This window comes from Microcebus murinus, chromosome 1, assembly GCF_040939455.1.
Source record: "Microcebus murinus isolate Inina chromosome 1, M.murinus_Inina_mat1.0, whole genome shotgun sequence".
Taxonomy (NCBI): Eukaryota; Metazoa; Chordata; class Mammalia; order Primates; family Cheirogaleidae; genus Microcebus; species Microcebus murinus.
In genome coordinates, this window is record NC_134104.1 from 17,544,894 (window position 1) to 17,566,924 (window position 22,031).

At 37.8% G+C, this 22,031-nt stretch overlaps 2 protein-coding genes across 7 annotated transcripts in view; both read left to right on the forward strand.

Moving 5' to 3' along the window:
- ATP5PF (ATP synthase peripheral stalk subunit F6) overlaps positions 1 to 22,031 on the forward strand; it is a 411,638-nt gene that overhangs the window by 183,050 nt on the left and 206,557 nt on the right. The window lies entirely within an intron of this gene.
- APP (amyloid beta precursor protein) overlaps positions 1 to 22,031 on the forward strand; it is a 249,330-nt gene that overhangs the window by 155,613 nt on the left and 71,686 nt on the right. For 4 of the 6 annotated variants that reach the window (XM_012764453.2, XM_012764454.2, XM_012764455.2 and 1 more), the window contains 3 exons: positions 12,871 to 13,004; positions 19,235 to 19,309; positions 20,030 to 20,188. In XM_012764453.2, coding sequence (XP_012619907.1) covers positions 12,871 to 13,004; positions 19,235 to 19,309; positions 20,030 to 20,188 — 368 coding nt within the window. Of the gene's footprint in view, positions 1 to 519; positions 577 to 12,870; positions 13,005 to 19,234; positions 19,310 to 20,029; positions 20,189 to 22,031 lie in introns of all 6 variants that reach the window. The other 2 variants (XM_012764451.2, XM_012764452.2) reach the window with 1 other exon arrangement.

Genomic DNA, 22,031 nt, shown 5'->3' on the forward strand with positions numbered 1-22,031 from the left:
CAGGGATGCATTAGATAAGGCTATTTAGTTTTAGAGGGAATAGGTTACAGAATAATAGATCAAGAGAGTAAAGGCAAGAGGCTGAAGGTCGGTTAGGGGGTTGGACAAGTATAAGTGGAGAGTAATGGCTCGACAAATAGCCTTAGACCACATCCAGAAGCTACAGCATGAATGGCTGAGCTCTGAGGGAATAGAAGGGGACTGGTGGTGTTTGACACAACACAGAATAGGAACAAGAATCCTCTTAACAGGTTACTTGGATGTACTATCAGGGACAAAATATCTCACATTCTAAGATGTTAACCTCTTGTGAAAATAGATCCTGTGTTTATATATTTACTTCGGTTCTATGGAGGGACCAAAGCTCAGGATATTTTAGTTTTGGTTGTTTTTTTTTAATTCAATGATTTTTTTGTTTGTTTTTATTTTGTTTTTGGTTAGTGGAATTGCGTGAGTTTCAGCCATCCTTCCCATGTTTCTGTTTTTGTTTTTAGTTATGTTCTCTTATTTTCTCCATAGTGTCCCAAAGTTTACTCAAGACCACCCAGGAACCTCTTCCCCAAGATCCTGTTAAACGTATGTTGTCATTCACCTGGGGGGAGGGCGGAGGGGAGGAGGATTTGCACGGCTGGATTGTAACTGCAGCATCATCACCTTCTTTGCATGGTTTTGTGTTTCTTGAACACCTGTCTTTTAATAAAATGTTTCTTCCCATTGCCTTGATTGTAATTATGTCTAATTTTGCCAGACAACTTCAGATGTCAGGTTAAGAGTACTGACTGAGAATCTTCTATTTTTGATCAATTTCCTTTTTAGTGTGTTTATTAAATATTGTATATACAACATTATTGTCTTTTATTTGGCATCACTGTTTTATTTCTTAAAGGCTACCAAGGTACTGTGATTTAACAAGAGACTTTAGACATAAGTAACTTGTCTCCTTAGAAAAATATTTAATATTCATGCATTTTAGTAAACAGACTAATACATGTGCACACTTTCCAGATACATGTGTCGTATGACAAATGTTTCAACTTTAAAAGTGGAAGATCACTTTTAGACTTTAGGACCACTTCTTCCTCCTTTCTCAGAAGCACAAGAGTGGGTGACAGGTGCCCAACTTCTGATTTTATCATTAATGAGGAGAGAGTGAGCTTCCTTTAAAAAATATATCAACCAACCACTACAGGTATTACATTGTCTTATGTTTTGTGATATTATTTCAGTTGTCATATCAGACTAGCTTGGTTTAATAACTGTGGTTTCAATACTCATATTTGGCTTTGGATTATATCCAGAAATAGATTTATCCTGGTTTAGGTTAGGGGTGATATATACTCTTGATGCCTGCGATTGCTAAAGGAAGAGACACAATTTTATTTCTAGCTTAGATACTTAATAAAAAATTAGCATTTATATACATTATCCTGAAAACCTAGTCTCAAAGTTTATGAAACCAGTTATCTTTTTTAAAAAAACCATAAATTGCAGATGGAGAATTATGTATTTTACAAAAGATTTCATCCTAAATAATTACGGTTTTTTAATGGCCTCCATAAAGTGTTCAGATTAATTCAAATATGCATAACATTTGAAGGATGTGATTTTTACTGCCACAATAAACACATTTCCTGCTATTGTAAAAAAGCATTTTTCTCTAAAAATCTTGAAAATATGGCAAGTAGGTAGACACAGAAGGACTAGAGAAAAGCAGATATTACACAGTGGTATTGGTGACACATTAATGTGCATGGCGTGTTGCATTGTTCTAAGCATCTTCACTGTTCGTTTATTTTTCTCTAGAATACTTTCTGGACACTTTCCTCATTTGTTTTGTACATTATGAGAAAAGGAGGCTTCAAGAGCTTAGTGACTTGTACCAAGCCATGGAACATGGCAGGACCAGGTTTGAAACCCAAATGACATTTTGGCTGTGCTCCACACCAAATGGCTAAGCATTTGTTTCTTACATTATATTCTGGGTTAGTACAATTAAATTTGAGATTCAGAAGCACATTTTAAGAATACAGAAAATAGTGGAAAGAGGATGAAGGATATTAACATTTTTCCCTATATGTCATGAATATAGCACACATCAGTAAATTAAGTGTCTTTTACAAATAAATGATTATTTTTTTCTTGAAGTTTAATTTTATATCATCTTAGCATATAAAATAATTATATTTTTCATTTTTTATTAATTGATGGAAAGAAACATCATTGTTTGATAAATTTATTTTCATGACATACACATAACTGCTTTTTGCATCATCTACTTTTCCAAACAGATATTGAAAGTTGTTTTGTAATTTTCTCTTTCTCAGTAATTTTCTCCATCCACTTGCAGTCTGTTTGGGATCCTGACACCTTTCCACTAGGAGGATGAAGTGATTTGGGCAGCTATATTTTCTTGTCTACCTACAGAGACTATTCAATCACACCAAGTGAAGGGTTTTGCAGTGCTAGTACAAACAGACAGCGAAAGCATATAATTTCTTGTTATTTATAGCCTGTGTAGCTATGCAATCTTATTTATAGCAAAGCTGTATATTTGAATTGAAAAAGTCATGGTCATCTGGAGGTCAAATGCAGATAGCAGACTTGATTCAGAGAAAATGAGCTGAACTAGAAGGCAAACAAGCCTGTTTGATTGGACAACTTGGGCTTACTCTTTACTCCTTCACCAACCTAGAGCTAATTGGATGATATCTCTTTGCACAGAGGTGGTTGGTTTTATAAACAGGTTGCTATTCGGAGCCTCTTCTAGTCAAATAATGAATGTGAAATGAGGTAGAAAAAGCTCTTCAGCTGAACTGATACAAGATTATACTTACGAAGAAAATGTATGATGGTCTGCATTATATATACAATGATTTTCCTGTTGAGACTTATTATTATAATCAGGCATTTCTAGGTTTCAAATTTTTGTCATAAAAATCAATTTGAGCTTTGCAGTTTTAGGGACACAGATTCTGTTGTTGTTCTTCTTGTTATCATAAATAAGAATCTAAACCACAAATAAGGGATAGAGACATGAGGCTGAGAGCTTTGATTTTAGTCATGAGGAGTAAATACAAAGGATTTGAATCCTTTAAAAAAAAACCCTTTCCTGTTTGGGATAAAGTATATAGTGAGAGATTAGTTGTATCTGACGTTAATTTTGCATCTGCATGTTTGGGCTTAGGACAATGCAAAAGTTTAACGTTCAGTCTGCATGGTTCAGTATTTGTGAACAGTAAAATTATTATATAAATATTTGTGGATCAGTTTATATTTCAAATATGAGAGTATGATCTTTTTTTCTATTGTTGTCCCTGTCAGATTGCATGTCAAAGGGCAGATCAGATAGTCAACTCTTTAATGGCATTTAATCTCACAAGGAGCATCATGCCAATTTTTAGTTAGCAGATTGTACCATGGGATCTGGCCAAAGAGTGACCCATCCCTGGCTCCTTCACTTGCGGTGACTTGTGGTGCAATCTGTGCAAAGAACAGCTAGACCAGGGTTTCTCCGCCTCAACACTGTTGACATTTTGGTCTGGATAATTAATTGCTGTGGGGGTCTCTCGTATGCCTAGGGTATTAAGCAGCATCCCTGGCCCCTTCCCACTAAATACCACTGGCACAACTCTAGCTGTGATAACTAAAAAGGTCTCCGGACTTTGCTAAGTGTGCCCTGGAGGGCAAAGTCACCCATGGTTGAGAACCACTGTTCTGAACTAGTAATTTACCCATGTCTGACTGACAGATATAACTAGGCTGGTGTAAACAGGTATGCTTGCCACTAACTTTAGGGCATGTTGAAGTGTTAGAATGTCAGTTGCCTCCAATTCTCAACAGGTGTTTATGAAATTGAATTTGTGAGACCGCTGTGCTAGCTCTCAATATTTGTAAGATAAGATGGAAGTTGCTGTTGCTGTTCTGGCTATGGTATCAGAGGTCTTAGTTTTTGTTCTTTAAGCTACAATGGAAGCGGTGAATAGAAGAGTAAACTCCTGGATTGGAAGCATGAGGTTCACACACGCACCACTCCTTCCTCCTCTCTCTGTTTCATCTTAGTTACCTAGAATCCCTAGAGAACAACCATCTGTAGAGATGCCCTGTAGCCTTGCTACACAGGTTACTTCTACCTTGCGATTATGTTTATGGATTTAGGGTCTGTGCAGTGGTGTAGGTCTGGCCTCAATGCAAGATTGAAGAAGTGAAAAAGATTGATTTATAGGCACATCAAAATGGCCCAGATATCATGGAATAGACTAGTACACTGCCAGAGAATATAAAAAAGAATTGGAACCTATTAAATGAAGCCAAACCACCACCCCCAAATTCCAAGTTTGTTGCCTCTGAAGCTCACAATTTGCAAACTGTAGGCAACTCGCCATTGCAGTCTTTGAATGGAAAGTGCCACCTTAACCCCAGAGTGGTCACAAGGACAGGAGTCATAAGACAGAAGTCTTAATGTCCAGGCCGTTTAGTCTTTGGCCAAATTTGAACTGTTGTTCTTAATGACTCCATTCTTATTCTTCCAATTGTTAAGTAGCAAATATTAGTTACCCATTAGTACACATTCTGTGATATTACTGGACCTCCGATATTTTTATAGAACTGCCAAGCATCATGAAAAACAATTAAGAGCTTAAAAGATGTGATGGTGAATTAAATTACATGTCACATCAGTGCCAGTAAAATCTATCAGATTGACAAGTATGAAAAGCCAAATCTTTGGGATCTGGAAATGCTTACAATAGAAGAATGGCTTTCTCCTCAGAGCTGTTAAGAGTGACTCTGACTGAAAAGAATTCAATTCCTTAGCAAACCAGCATTTCTTAAAAGGGTGGACCATTAACTCTGAATGCAGGTTGAAATGCTTGAGACCAGAAGTGTTTCAGATTTTGGATTTTTTTCAGATTTTAGAGTATTTGCATATTCATGTTAGCTATCTTGAGGGTGGGACCCAAGTTTAAACATGCAATTCAAATTCATTCGTGTTTCCTATTCACCTGATGCAAAAGCTTGAGAGTAATTTCATACAGTATTTTTAGTAATTTTGTGCATGAAACAAAGGTTGTGTGCATTGAATCATCAGAAAGCAAGGTGTCACTATCCCAGCCACCATGTGGTATCATGTCAGCACACAAAAAGTTTACCATTTGGGGGCATTTCAGATTTTCAGATTAGAGATGTTTAACCTGTAGTAAGAGAATGAATGCTCATTATATATGTGCTTTATTTAGCTACTTGCCAAAGAAGAGTAAGTGGATAGTTTAATAAAGGGGTCAGCAAATGTTTTTCAGTAAAGGCCAGATCATAAATAGTTTAGGCTTTGTAAGTCATTTAGTCTCCGTCATAACTACTCAACTTGGAAGTTGTAGCATGAAAGCAACCATAGGCAGTAAACAAAGAGACATGGCTGTGTTCCAATTAAACATTAATTTTCAAAAAGTAACCAGCAGGCCAACCCCTGGTTTAACACAGCAGTTACTTTGGAAGCCAGGATGTGCTAGGATGTGTATTTTGAGGGACGCCAGCAAAGTAATACGAGTACCCTGCTTTCAATGACTTGATAGTTTTGTTGATGAAATGTGGCTGAGGTGTGTCTAAGACTTAAATGACAGTATAAAGGAAACCATGCAAGTGTAGGAAGAGATTGCTGTGGAAGGAAGAGGCTAGAGTAAAATGGTACTGGCTTTATTCTTAAGACTTCCATAGAGGCTAACAGTTCCATCTGCTTTTACTGCCACAATTTCTATGAATTGAAGATTTTGACTTTTCGAACTCATCTATTGAGTGTTGAGCAGCTAGGGTGGATCATCTCTTTATGAGCCTCCATTAATGACATCAAGAATAGCATTTGACAAATTGACACAAACAATAACCTAAGGTTAACACATTCCAGATGCCAGTTATTACTGTAATTGCACACAAGTTTCTTAGATTCAGACTTGAGATTGCTTTTAAATTTTGGTGCATTGTGCTAAATAGAGAATATAGATTTTAATAAAAATAATGCCAGCATTCATTCTTTCACATTCATTTCACATATATGACAACATTCCCATGTCAGTGTGTGTCCGTGGGCATAAAAAAGAAATGTAGCTTGACTAAAGTAGAGCAAACACAACATAGATTACATTTTTATTACCTTATGTCCACACGATGCATTGGTAGGGTTCTCAGCCAACTGCGATTGCACTGACTATAAAATAAGCATGATATAGGGGCATGTGGGGAAGTGCCTTTGTTCTGTTTTTAGAGAATCTAGTATTACATTGAAAGATCACAAACTTTATCTTGGACTTGGTGGGGATGATAAATGTTTGAATCTAGAATGTGTTAGTTTTAGCTATTTTGGAATTAGAAAAATGGAGAGACTTCAAAAAAATTTTTTTTAAGTTGGACTGGCAGTCTGAAAGCTCTGCCATGTTTTGAGATTAAATTTTCATATAAAATCTTTCTGAAAGGTTTATATTTCACCCATATATGTACATCGTCATTGCCATCTCATAAATTATAGCCATTTCAAGTGACAGCATTCCTAGTTGTGTATCAGGTAGCGTTTTCACTGATAAGGCAATGACTTATATAGGTCTTAATTTACTTTCATCTTCCATTGTCAGTGCTATAGAGATAAATTGCTTTTCTGCTGATGAAAGGAGATTAACCACATTTTCTTGTTATCATTTAACGTTAGTATTTGGACTAAATGCCATTCATGGGCCTCTGTTTGGGGAAATACTTGGCCATGTGGCCTTTTGTAGGTGGTCGTGGTCATTACCGTTTGAGGGTGGAGTTATTTCTCCTTTTTGCATCCTGAGCCCATTATGACTATAAAATTATGTGTCACCCTAGATTTTAAGGAAACAAATGAATATCAAAACGATAGTGACAATTTTTCACAGTGTCTTTAATTTGGACCCCGTATTCTTTTAGTATGAATATGAAACAGTGCTATGCAGTGATTATAAAATCAGAACTGAGATAAAGGAAATTTGTGCATGGACACAGTTCAGTTTGATGGGTTATCTCCTGTGGAGTTCTCCAGATAGGCAAAGAGAGTGATTGCTAGTGCATCCTGAAGATTTTAGCAGGCTTCACCTTGTTTTGAAATCACTTCCCTTCAAATGATGTAGTTTTCTCAAGGGAAACACAGCTATGGAAATCTCTCACTGGTGTTTTGACCCCAGTGATGGAGGTGTATTTTATTACAATTTATTGTAATAAATTCATTAATAAATTGATTATTTATTAATGTTCATTAATAAATTGAAAGCAAACCTGCTCCCCTCCCCCCGCCCCAGGAAATAGAGCTCTGGCAGGTATTGAGAGGAGATTACAGTGTGAAGTGGTAGTGTTGTGACAAGCATCAGTGTATCATTATTAAAATTGAAACGAGCCCTCACACCCATGTGAAAGCAGTTTCTCCCGTAGTATCAGTTCTGTGGCAACAGCATTTTGGTGTGAGAGAAAGAAGCAAATCTGATCTTTCTCGTGTAGAGAAGGGGGCGCAGAGGGGAGACCCTCCCCTGAGAGCCACCCCAGTGCAAGCCACCCTCATCTTTGTCTCCTACTCTTAAAAAAAACTTCCATCTGCATCTGTCCCATAGCAGCCAGAGTGATCCCTTTATAACGTGTCACATCACATAGTCCACACTGTGGCTTCAAGGCCCTGCATAATCTGTCCCCGACATCCTTTCCACCCCTCCTACTACTTTCTTTCTTGCTGCTTCTGCTCTGGCCACCCTGTCTTTCTCTTCACTTGTCCTGGAATTTTCCGGGCACCCTCACCGCTCAGGGCCTCATGCTCACTTCATCTGCCTGCCACATTCCCTGGCAGCTCACTGGGAAGCGTCTGAATGTCACCTTCCTAGTTAAGACCCTGCCTGTCCTGGCTGCCTGCTTACTGCTGCGGTCAACCTCTCCCCTCTCCCCAGTCCTTCTTAACTCTGCTCTATTTTTCTCTTTTTTTCCTCCATAATGGAAATCACATACTAACAATATCATTTCTTGTTTGTCTTTTTTTTTTTTTTTTAATTTTATGTTTGTGGTGACTGTTTCTCTCACTAGAATGTAATGCCACCAGGACCACGGTCTTTGTTTTGCTCACTGGTTGCTGTCCCACGAGCCTCACGTGTAACAGGGGCCGTGACATTGTTGGGCTGGAGGAAGAAAGGAATGATCAGGCGCACCCAAGGCAGCACAGTCTGTCTATGTCACAGCTGCTGTCTCAGCTTCTCGGATACCTCTGACCTCCCAGGGTTGCAAAGAACAAGGACAAGGCTTACGTAGAAGGTGTTAGTCATCCAGAATGCCACTATATATTTGGAAGCAGAGTGTTCACCTTGAAGCAGTAATGTGCTGTGAATTGGAACTGCTTTCCTGTCGTATTTTTTCATTTGTAACGAGTGTTTTGATACACATTCTTGCGATTGTAAAGAAAGGGCGCTCACACCCTGTACATCTTACCATGAGCTACAAGGCTGTCAGGAGACTAGAATAAGAAAATAAATATGAAGGTCATTTAAAAGTTAAAAGCCCATCCGTGTGATGTGAGTAGTGCTGCTAATGGTTAGGCACCTAGAGGTCAGAGTCCAGAACTAAGGATGTTTACCCATGAGTTTTGTATAGTTTTTTGTGGAAGGGTGAACATACCCATCCAGCTTGCTTGCAGAAGGCATGAGTGAGCCCGTTTGAGGAGGGCCCAAGGCTAAAAAGTCATCCGTATTCTGGTTCAGTGGGGTCTTTCACATGACCTCTGTTTTATAACCCTGCTTCTGTTGGAGGTCATGTGCTAGATAGCGTCAGGGCAGGAACGTCTGTTTGATTGAAAATAGGCCAAGAGATATCATAACAAACCGTATTTTTTTTGCCGGGTTATATTGTCCATTAACAAAATAAAACAACAAAAACCCTTTCTAGTGCCCCAACATGTGGATGAATTAGCCCTTTGTTGCTCTAAAAATTAGCTTTATGTGATTTTTACAGCTCACCTAAGTCCTAAATTCCAACTTTTTGTGTGTTTGGGGATATGAAGGAGTATGTTAAATGATAGTGTTTCCCCTCTATGCAATAAAATAGGGTAGTTTTTTTTTCTTTTCTTTTCTTCCCACATGTTAAATGAGAACACATGGAACATTCCTGGCACAGTAGATGCTAATGAAAAGAGGCTATTATTATTTGGTCAACATAGAAATCTGAACCCTTTTCATAGCTTCTAAGAAACCTCAGAGGTCTCTGAAGAAGATAAACTGCTTTGTGGTAGTTTAAAAAACAAAACAAAGATAAACCCTCCTAACACCAGTTTGTTCCTAGTTCAGTGACCGGTGTTTTAAGTAACCTGCTAATAAACAACTTCCTGTTCCCTCGTCACCCTGGGTCATACCCTGACATTCCCTGAGCCCCACTCCCTTCTTGAAAGGAAGCAGCTTGAAGGGATAGGGCTAGGGCACGGGTTTTCCTGCCAACTGCCCTCTACCTATTTTGTCACGTCTCTGGCCTGCCATGGACTCTATCACAAAGTGGGAGCCAATCCTGGGAACATAATCTCTGTAGGATGTAAGGATATTAGAGAAGTAGAAGCTGAGATCTGTGGACATACTCCTCCTTAAAAACTGCTGTCCCATCCTCCTGACCAGCAATTGGGCAGTGATAATAAAATACTAAATTCATGTTAAAATATCAATATATGCTGTCACTCTTCTCTCCTTGACTAGACAGTGATCTGGTTTGCTAGTTGGTATGAATATAGGATAATTTCACTCACACGAATTGAGATAGAGGATTCATGTGAACCGCTAAAAAGTTTGACTTAAAAATTAAAAGAGAGATAGCTTCCCTTAAATTCCTCAACTACAGAAAGTAACTGGGACCCCAGACAAAGATTTGCTTGAAGAGAATTGGATTACTCAGGGTTCTCCAGAGAAACAAAAGCAATGAAGATATTTGTTATGAGGAATTGACTCACAGGGTGATTATGGAAGCTGATAAATCCCACAGTCTGTCTTCTACAGGTGGAGACCCAGGAAAGCTGTTGGCAGGCAGGAAACAAAAAGGGCAAATTCCTTCTTTCTCCTCCCTTTTATTTTCAGGCCCCCAACAGACGGAATGGTGCCCACTCACACTGGGAAGGGCAACCCACTTTAATGAGTCCACTGATTCAAATGCTAATCTCATCCAGAAACACCCTCACAGGCTCACCCAAAAATAATGTTTAATCTGGGCACCTTGTGGCCCAATCAAGTTGGCACCAAAAATTAACCATCACAGAAATATTTCTTGATTAAATGGAATAAATGGGTAATACAGTATTTGTATTTATTTCCCATACACTTAAAAGGAAGGCTTAATACTAGAAGTATTCTTAATCCTGTTAAACGTACCTCATGCTTATTTTTTGATTATTTTTTATTCTTGTATTACAAAGCTACATTTCAATTCAGGCAAATTCAATTATATGATTCAGATCATAGTGTTTTATCTCCTTTTCATTTGACAGTAGACAGAATTTGCAAACCGTAAGAGCTAGGAAAACTTCCTACTTACATAGTAAGCTTTATGATTCCAGTTTTCCAAAAGGGTGCTTATGCTATGGTTATGACAGATATAGCCAGATGGCTATCTTCATCAGTAATGTAACCCCACTCATTTATACATTCTCATTTGTTTAAAACGTAAAATATGGTTTGCCTAATCATGTCATTCTGCCAAATTATACTATGCCAAAAGAGTATTACTGTTATTTTCTGCTTTAACTTTAACTTGTTCTCATTTGAGCTTTCTAGCACTAGAGATATGAAAATGATTAAAACCAGGGGCAACAAATTTAAAATGCTAAATACTACATCCAGTTCAAGTTGGGAAAATGATTGAGTTAAAAATACTTGCATATTGGTTTGCTCGAGGTTATACTAAGAGAAACATTTACCTTTGATTTGATTTTTTTTTTACAAAAGGATGTAATATCAAAAATTATTTTTTCAATCTTATAAATTAAGAATTTACTTATTTGCAATACTTTCAGCCTTTTTTTGTGGGTTATACCTAAGATTTCTTTTAGAAAAATACATCATACTTTTCTCGTACATGGTACTCCACGGTCCTGTGTGTAATTCATTTTCAGTGGATTAGAAATAAAAGCAGCTTGATTTTTCCCACGGTTAGCATAAGCTCTAAGATATGAATAGAACATAATACACAGAGGCGGGGGGAAGGCAGCTTGCACCTATGAAGTACCCTGTGTGCCACCCTCTGTACCAGGTGACTTACCCATGGTGCGGAGTTTCATTTTCCCAGCACTCCTGTTATGTACTCTGGCATCTTATCACCACTTGATAAAGAAATTGGACCCTGGAGCCCCTGAGTTTCTTGCTCTGGGTCACAGCTGATCTGACTCACATTCCGATGTGCCTGCTTGCAAAGCCCCCACTTTTCCTTCCTTCTTTTGCTGCTGCTGCAAGAAGGAATACCACTACCTCCTTTGCTACACAGAACGTAGGGGCAGCTGTATAAAGGTTCCAGGCATAAGCCCTTCCTCCTTCCTTCTGCTTTGAAGCAACATCTGGATAGATACCTCAAATTTTTCTACTTTTTAAAAGATAGTTATTAATCAAGGTTGAAGTAGAGGGGAAAAAATCAGAATGAATGTTTCTCGTTAAAGTGAAAGATATCAATTATGTGCCACAAAAAGCCTTTTGGTTTTAGTTAATATCTTGAAGCCTTTGGATTAAGATTCCAGACATTTTCTTCAAGCATGTATAAAACACTTTTAACCTAGAGTTTAGTTTCAAAATGATGTAGCCATAAATTCTTGTTGAAATCCACTTTGGGATATGATATCCCAAATAAAATACTTAAGGAATTAGATGAGAATACTTGCATTCTTGATGATTTTTGAATACTCTTTTGAATAAAACGCTTACGTTGAGTTGACCTGAAAACCCAGTGAAAATGCCCCTTCTATTTCTAGGTTGAACATGCTTTCTTCTTTAATTCAAAATCTCTTTTTCTTTTTCTTTTTTAAGCTCATAAATAATCCAAATTCTCACTAGTCATGAATCTTTCGGAAAACTGCTTGTGCGAGCATTATAAATTACTTGGCTTATGAGTTAGGACATTTTTGTTTTATAGTTACTCTTCAATTTTATGGGTATTTATGTTTCCACATAATATAGTAATATATATTGCAACTCAACATTGCTTAGCGGTATTAGTTGAATTTAAAATAGAAATTACTTTCTTTTTGACAACTAGTGTAATGAATTCATTGACTATTGCCAAATTTGTAAAGGCAGAAAAGTCCTTTTGTTATTTAAAAATGCGTTTATTGATACTTACATTTATTTTTGTAGTGTTTCAAATACTGTCGCATAACAGATGTCTTTGTAATTAAACTATCTAAATACAGTATAGAGCTTACCTTTACTTTGAGGTGTAGTTATTCTGCAACAGGCTATTTTCAGGTTTCTCTGGTTTCTGCAGGAATCTTCACATATGATACTGATATTGCCATCATTTATTTTCAAGATTGCAAAAAATTAATCTAGCAAAGCATGAGCATTTGGGAAATCACTACATTTCTGTAGTGAGCACCGTTTTTGCTCTGTGCATGCTTATTTTGTAAAGGACTCTAAATATAAATACTATAATCACAAAATGGACTTAAAGATTTTCCTTCACCGTATACTTGAAAGTGTTGAAACACATCCTTACTGTGCTGCCAACTGTCCCATGGTGTTCTCTTAAACGGCATTAACATCTCGTGTGTGCTTCTTTACTAAATTCTTTGTTCTGGGAAATAACAGAAAATATGGCTTTCTTTTAAATGATTGGATATTCTGTTTTTCTTCTCAAACTTGCTTTTCTTCTGCTTTTTAGTTCCTACAACCGCTGCCAGCACCCCTGACGCCGTTGACAAGTATCTCGAGACACCTGGAGATGAGAATGAACACGCCCATTTCCAGAAAGCCAAAGAGAGGCTTGAGGCTAAGCACCGAGAAAGAATGTCCCAGGTAAATCTAGCTATTCCACCTTTGCGCCCTACAATAGTGGGAAATCTGAGATGGCCTCTGCCTCAGTCTCCACAGAGGCCTGGTGACTTTATTCAGATTTTTAAAGATGCAAAGTTCTAGTTTTAAATGTTTGCTGTGAGGGCAGGTACTGTGGGTTTTTTGCATCCTCCGTGAACATGCTGCCTAGAAAAGATCCAGGTGTAGTAGGTACAGCAGGATTTTGTAAGCAAAAATTAAATTATGTCAACAACATTCTCTCTAGTGAAGAAAAAAAAGTACTTGCTTGGTTTTATTACCATGTGTATATGTAGTACCTATAACTACCATGTTGTAAATTAAAATCTATTAAAATGTTCTTTTATTTAGTAAAAGTGAAGGCTTTTGTATTAAATACCAGATTATTATAACTTTAAACTTACCATGTCTTGCAAAGTTAATTCACAGGACCATAGAAACTTAAAACCGAATTGAACCATAATGATCATTTCACCTGGTCTCCTAAGCGATACGTAAGGGAATAGAGGTTTGAGAGAATGGCTTCCCATTTTAGCACAGAGCAATATAAGTGGCCCAGGGAAACATAAGTGAATGAATAAAGACTTTGGTTTAAAGTCAACTATTCAGTTTTTTGGTGTTAGTATTCTGTGGTAACTATCGGAAGATTTGACTAATTTTTGTCATACTTAAATACTTAAAAGGTCTCTTGATAGACCTTAAACACAATTCATGAATTATGCTGTCATATATTTTCTAAGAGCATAAGACATTGTTAATAGACGATTAATCTTGATTTTGTTTTCTGTATTTTCTGATCTGAGGCCTTACCTCCCCTAGGGAAGTTCCCTGTCCCAAGGCTAACCAGTTTCTGGAGCTATCAAATGAGTGGCCTATGAGCATGTTTTCTCATGCAGGCCAAGCAATCCAAAGCCGTAACCCCTAACTGCCTTCTTTCTCTGGTTCTTATACTCTGGGCCACTGTCCATCTGCTCTAATCACCCCAGGGCCATGTCCTAAATAACTAGGCATCGCTCTCATTCCCCAGAGTCTCTGGAACGTTTTCAAGCTAATCAATCCTAAACCTGTTTACCCTGCCTCCCTCATTTCTTTCCATGAAGACCACGAGAAAACCTTTTGTCCATGTTTTCCCCTCATTCCCTGTATCTCCTGACTAATGCTGGTCCCTCCTGCGTGGCCCTGCATGTTGTGACATGAACCCTCTTGGGAGTGTGAGTAACAAACTATCTTTTCAGTGCCAGTTGTTCCTGATCTGTTGTCCTCACTGTGCCTGAATAATAATAAAACTTACATTTTAAAACATACAACTAAAAACGTATCTAGAAAGGCATAACACAGTTACCTTTTTTTTTCTCTTAAGATAATTAATCACAATACATGGATCTACTTTGGTACTTGGGATCTACTTTGGTATAATAACACAGACGGGAAAAAACTCTTATTTATAATCACAGTACTTTTGGCTCTGGAATATTTGTGCAGTTCTAATGGTCGCCCGTGTTCATATGAAAACCTAAAAATGAGTCGAACTAGAGAGTTAACTACAGTGGAATGGAATAGTGAGGTTTCACGTGAAGCCAATTCTTTGGAAAAAAAAAACAGTAGGATTTTTCATTAGGAAAGACACAAACAGATACATAAATATTGTAAAGAAAGCATAGGAGGACTATGAGTCATAGTTATTATCACTGACACGTTCTCTTTTAAACTGAAATCCTATCTTATTTATTTTTTCTAAAGCTTTCAGAGGCTTCCTGCTAACCTCAGAAATCCAATTCTGGGGATATGAAGTCTAAAAAAAAAAAAAGGAGAACAATAATAGAAGTAAATACTGAATGCTCAGCTTGTCATTTCCAGCACCAACCATTGCACCCTGACCCTAGTCTTCCTACCACCTCTTCCATTTCAGCTGCTACTCTGGTCTCCTCTGCCGTGTTAAACTGCTGTCTAGTTAGGCCCCCCTGCTGTCTGGTTAGGCCGCACCTGCTCACCTCATTCATCGTGGGCTTCCCTGTGCTGTCAGCAGTGGACTTCTGGAAATGCCCTCATGCTCTTCTCTACATTGACAAATCTCACTCATTCCTTATGCCCCAGGTGATACTCAGAATGGGGACGGGTAGTCATTGCTCTTACCTTTCATTTAATTCTAAATATTTACTCTTCCATTTTTTTAGTGAGTTTTGGATATATCTGTCTTACCTCTCCAGCTGGATTTTAAACTCCTTTTAGTACCCAGAAGTTCATATAAGCCTCACTAACCTTGCATTTTGTTCTTGAACCCACTTAGTCATTATTTTTAAAAAAACATTTTTTTTTAAATCTTACATCCCCCCCCCCCAGTATATCTTGGTCATTTTGATCCTGTTAAGAAAACTGATTTCAAATACTCTGTTAGCTTCAAATATGATAGTCTCTGCTAAAATGATAATTCAGCTTTCTTTTAGCACTTCTATTTAACCTATGACATAGTTGATATAAATTTTGATAGATATTCTTCATTTTTTGTCATAGGATATATCTGAGATAAAGTATGAGATGTTGTTCTGGAGCAGAGAATTCTGTCTAGTAGATTCTAGTGGTCATAGGAAAGTGAGACACCTGAGACATTTATCCTCATAATCTATGATGCTGAATTCTAGGGACTTTCTGACTTTGAACTTGCCTGCCTCTTAAATCTACTTAGTAGTAGTCATTTTCTCCGCATGAAACAGCCAAGTGTTTGAAGATCCATAAATCCGGATGAAATTGATACCTTTGTGCATGCAATGTAAAAGTGCTTTATAAGAATATGTAGAACAATCACAAGGTTCAGATCTTGAGAATTTTAAATGTAAAACATTGTGGATTTTTCATTGATTTTTATTATATTTTTTGTTAAATGTTTTCTTACAAACACAGAGGATTTTGGACTTTTGGGTATTTTGCTTTGTTGTTGGGAACAAAAACTCTAAATCTGTAGACTTTTGTTGCTGTATGTTATGACCAGCATCTAGCAAGTATAAATAAGTAGCTGGACACAGTGTAAGTGCTTTTATTACTTAGGAACTTAGTAGTTTTAGTATGTCCTTAAAATGAAATCCTTCAAAATGAAAGTTGACCAGAGTCAAAGGTTTTTCTTGTTTTAAAGACAAATAGCCACATGCCAGAAGGAGCCCTTGCTCTTGTCATTAAATATAAATAAACTTAGCTCACCTGGTGGATTTTCCATTTTTTTATTTTTTTTATTTTTTGGGATTTTTTTTTATTTCAGCATATTATAGGGGTACAAATGTTTAGGTTATGTATATTGCCCTTGCCCCTCCCCCCCAAGTCAGAGCTTCAAGCGTGTCCATGCCCCAGACGGTGCACATCGCACTCAATTATATGTGTATATACCCATCCCCTCCTCCCCCCTCCCATCTGCTTGATGCCCGATGAATGTTATTCCTATAGGTGCACTTAGGTGTTGCTCAGGTAATACCAATTTGATGATGAGTACATAAGTGGTGCTTATTTTTTGGGCCACAGAATACAATGGCATAGTCTTGAGAGCCACAGAGATCTTGGTTTATATGCCTCCTTCTTTATTTGTTGCCTGCATACCTTTGAGCAGATGCCTTAACCTGGCCCATAAGATGGAGATGGCCATGCCTAATCTCACAAGCTGTTGTTAGGAATCAGTTAAATGAGATAGATTTGTAAAACACATAGACAGGGTCAGCAGTAATGTTATCCGTTATCACCAGGGGGGATGTTCAGCCTACAGTGTGTATTCATTTGCAGTAAGTAGTCTAGAGGGAACAGTATAGGTAATTTGTTTAATTGTGGGGATGTAGGATAATGTTAAATTGCTCTAAAAAGCAGAATTTGAGTTCATTTCTATAGTAATGCTTCTTTTCAACTCATTTGCTAAATATATCTCTTAATTAGTTCACGAATCTTCCAGCTCAAAGCTGAAAATTCAGGTTTTGAATGTATACAAGGTGCGATGGTAAAAATGTAAATGTAATGGGGAAATTCAGTTTTTCACATTCCAATAAAACATCAGCCTCTATCTCAAACTAATTTTGAGATCCCTTGCCTGAAGAATTCTTGGTAGAGTACCGCCACTGTAAACATTCTCGAAGCAGGAAATTGAAATATTTTTATTGCAAGGCTTATCTCGTCTATAAAGCAAAGATAGTCCTCAATATCCCCCTCGCCCACAGGTGCCCTTTATTAACTTCATAGAGACACCAAAACAACTGGGACAGTATGTTTCTTTTCTCGTGTGTTCTGTTATTGTTCATCACAGCAGGGTGTTTGTCCCAATTTTGCTGCGAATCTTGAGTTTATTTTTGATATGTTCAAGTGTAATGGAATATGTATTTCATCCTCTTTTCTCCATAATTTCACTAAAACAAAGGGAAGCTAGTCTTATATCTTGTACAAAGAATTAATGCTAATTGACAATATAATAGCTAATTAGAAACCCACATGGTGATGTTTTATTCAATTTTTAATTATCATTTTTTTAGACAGGGTTTCACTCTGTTCCTCAGGCTGAAAGGATTGAACTTCTGGGCTCTAGCTATCCTCCCACTTCAGCCCCCTAAGTAGCTATAGGTGCAAGCCACCATGCTAAGCTAATTTTTAATTTTTTTTTTATAGAGATAGGGTCTCACTATGTTGCCCAGGCTGGTCTTGAACTCCTGGCATCAAGCAATCCTCTCTGCTCAGCCCTTACATGATGATTTGATGTCTCATGGAAGTTTTCTATCAGTAGTTATTTATTCCAAGCCTTTTTTCCTTGCCATCTTGAAAGATGTCAGAAAAATTAATTCCTTAGGGATAAATGCTTATAAATAACAGGCTCTTAAAATGCAGTAATCAAGTTTTGTCACGCCTCAGAAGTACACAATGTATGCAAATACACATCTGGAGCAAGTGGGTATTTTGCTTCCTTAATCCTTCTTTCTTCATTTAACCTAGTTCAGGTTTGAGTTGCACTTAAACTCTAATTGACAGCAGGTTGTGTACTTGAAAAGGAAAAGGCAACCATAGGTGGTAAGAAGTTAATATCATTTCCATTCAACAACATACACAGGTGCAGACTTTTACTTTTTGCATTCAGATCAATGAGTGAACTTTTTCTCAGGAAAATCCAGTTGAAAATTAAGGTTGAGAGCAGGAAGCATCGTTTTCCAACAAAACAGATACACCTGGTGTCTTAGTTAGTTTTGTGTTGCTATAACAGACTACCACAGGCTGGGTAATTTATAAAGGAAAAAAGTTATTTGGCTTACAGTTCTTGAGTCTGGGAAGTCCAAGAGCATGGTGCCAACCTCTGGTGAAGGTCTTGGTGCATCCATGAAGGAAGTCAGAAGGGCAAGAAAGGGCCAAAATCTCTTTTATTATATAACAACCCACTCTTCACAATAATGAATCCATTTTCTCAATAACAATACTAATCCATCAGCTCTTAAAGTCCTTACCTCTCAACAGTGTTGATTGGGGATTAAGTTTCCAACCCATGCTTTTTAGGGAACACATTCAAACCATAGCACCTGGTTACTAAATGTTACTTGTCCAAAATACTTTTTTGCTACATTCAGAATATTATAATGTATGTTTTTCTCAGAAATTCTGGAAGGAATTAGAGTAATTCTTGCTGTTCATCATACCCCTGATTCCCATTGTTTCTTTCAGGAGCTAGATTTAGGATCTGTGACAACAGAAGCCTTCTATCTCTACCCCCATTATGTACTCTTTTTGGCATTGTATTCATGATATGTGCGTGTAAAATGTCTTTATTTGCCTTTTGCCCTATAGTAAAAATAAACAGTTTAAATGTTTTAACTTGCTTTCATAAGAGACTAAAATTTACTCTGTGTTCAGTTTAACAGTGGAAGACGTTGTTCAGTTAGCATATGTCTTTTATGAATAGTTGGTATTTGTTCACATAAAATAAAATGACTTTCACCCATTTCTTGGGAGGTGGGGGAAGGAAACCAGCCTTGCTTCTAAAGACAATGTTCCTGCAATAAATGTGAACATTTATGTTTAATAAGCTGCTATGATAAATTATTTATAACCTTCTAGGAGGTCAAATATTTAGATAGGAATGAGTATGTGATACATTTTGTAATGTTTAAAATGACAAAAATAGAAGAAAAATATAACAACCCACCCTGTTAAATCTATATTTAAAGGAAAAGCCGAAGATTTTAAATTCAAACGTGTTTTTATTTTTATAGGTGATGAGAGAATGGGAAGAAGCAGAACGTCAAGCAAAGAACTTGCCTAAAGCTGATAAGAAGGCGGTTATCCAGGTAAAGCCTGAACCTGCTCCCTACCGAGCAGGACATAGAGCAGCTGTTTATCAAGTGACTGCAGGTCTGCTGCCACCTCGTGCGTCATCGTTCATATTCCCATGAACGTGGACTATTCCTAATTACTGCCTAGTAATTGAGTCGTTTCAGCCCTGCCTTTTGTTTGCTCCCAGTTATTTCAAGTTGTGAGTCACCGCCATAAAGCTCATATTGCTACTTACGTCCACTTTTTATTAATAATATATCTCTTCACTTGCCATAAACTTCTGGTACTTCTCCTCCTGGCAAAAAATTGACATGAGAATTTGAATTTTTGACTGAAACCAATCTCAAAATTACCTTAATTAAACAGAGATTATCATGGTCAATTACTTAAAGTACTTTCAGTAAGAGAGGAATTTTTAAAAGTATATATAATGTGAGCGTTTCAAGAGCACATACATTTCTCTGAGATTCTCTTTAGTCGGCTCAGTCTTCAGGGACCCTACAAAATACTGATTTCCAATGAGAAATTAGGTCTGTCAGGGAGTGGAGAGTGCAGGAAAGGGAAGTTAACTATAAAACGTGCAGACGTAGTCAAGATGTTGGGATGACTATGCAACCTTCAGAAGTTTTTATCGCTTAAAAAGAATGGAATAGGACGTCCCTTTCAAAAGATTAAGACTTGCTGTTCCATCCTACTTGTGCAGTCCTGATGGATGTGTGTGTTTCTGATGGCAGCATTTCCAGGAGAAAGTGGAGTCTCTGGAACAGGAAGCGGCCAACGAGAGACAGCAGCTGGTGGAGACACACATGGCCAGAGTGGAAGCCATGCTCAACGACCGCCGCCGCCTGGCCCTGGAGAACTACATCACCGCCCTGCAGGCCGTTCCTCCCCGGGTAGGTCTCACCTCCCTTAGGTCGCACGCAGCACAGGCAGTAGGGCTGGGGCCCTGGGGAGAGGAAGCCATACAGAAGAAATTAGGAGAAATGCCAGGAGTCCCGTTATTCCCAGGTTCGACCTCTTGTCCATTCCATCTTGAAGGTCAAGGGGTCACAGGGCCGTCTCAGCACGATAGGCACTTGCCCTTCTCCACACACCAGTCAAGTCAGGCTTCGCCAGGACTCACACTGCAAGACCTGACTTCATATTCCTGAGGGAGTAGCACTGATGCTATAATTGAAATGCAAAACCAAAAGCTGGGAGGATGTCTTAGTCCCTCCAGGCTACTATCACAGAATACCATGGAGGGGCTGGCTTGTGAGCAAAAGAAATTTATTTCCCATGTTTGGCAGGCTGAGAAGTCTGAGATCAAGGCACTGGCCGATTTGGTGTCTGGTGAGGGCCTCTTTCCTGGTTCACAGACCCTTTTTACAGAGTCTTTTGCTGTGTTCTCCTGCGGTAGAAAGAGCTAAGTAGCTCTTTGGGGCTTCCTCATAAGTATGATAATCCCATTTGTGAGCGTTCTGTCCTCTTGATGTGATCACTTCCCAAAGGCTCCATCTCTAATACCACCACGTGGTAGGTTAGGTTTCAACATAGGAATTGGCAGAGAGGGGACACAAACATTCAGTCCACAGCAAAGAACCTTAGAAATAACCTAGCCCAGTCTCCTCATCCTGTTAAGTTATGTAAATGAGGTCAAGGAAAGTTGAGCCTTGGCTGAGTTTGAGTTGTAAGAACTTTTAGTGGACTGGTAGAAACCAGAATGCAAAGGCTGGGGGTGGGGTGGTCTCGTCCATCATGACGTCAGCAGTGACAAGGCTTATTGGTGATTTTCAGCGATCGTTGCCCACAAAGGCTTACCAAGTGGTGCAGGCATAGGTTTCTTCACCGACACTCAGTGGGAGAGTTTACTTTGAACTCTATTTGATATTATACCAGTTCAAATAATATTTTAGTACTTCATAGGTAGTATAAGAACATTCCAATAAAGTACTTCCATTTTTCCTCTCTTACCCTTTAAGCTGTTGTCATACTTTTTCTATACCACACTGCTGTTGTTTTTCTTTAAATAGTAATCTTTTGAAGAGTTTTTAAATAAGAAAAATAACACATGTATTTACTTATATGACCGGAAATGGTGACTACTTATGTAGTCACCATTTCTGGTACTATGTCTGGTACTATTACTTATGTAGTCACCATTTCTGATAAGGAATGTTCTGAGCGTATGTGTAATTTATGTCTGCTTGTTCTATCCATCATTGAGCAAGGGATATGGAAGGCTCTGACTATAATTGTGAATGCTATCAGTTTTGTTTTGTGTCTTTTGAGGCTTTATTTTTAAGTGTGTAAATGTTCGAGTTTGTTATGCCCTCTTTGAGGCCCTTCTCATAAAATGACCTTTTCGTCCCTAGTAATATGTTTTGCTCTGAAATCTACTTTGTCTAATATTAATAAATCTACTCTAGCTTTCTTTTGATTAATGTAAGCATAGTGTATTTTTCCATCCTTGTACTTTTATTAAAACCGTCTTTATATATGAAGTACATTTCTTATAGAGACATATAGTTGGGTTTTGTCTTTTAATTGGAAGACCATGCACATTTAGTGAGGTTATTAATGTGGTTATATTTCATCCTATCATCTTGCTATTTGTTTTCTGCTTGTCCAGTCTGTTCTTGGTTTCTTTTTTCCTTTTTTGAGGGCAGGGGAATTAAATGGATTTTATTTTTTATGATTCTCTTTTGTTTCCTTTGTTGGCTTGTAAATTCTATTTGTTATTTTAGTGGTTGCATT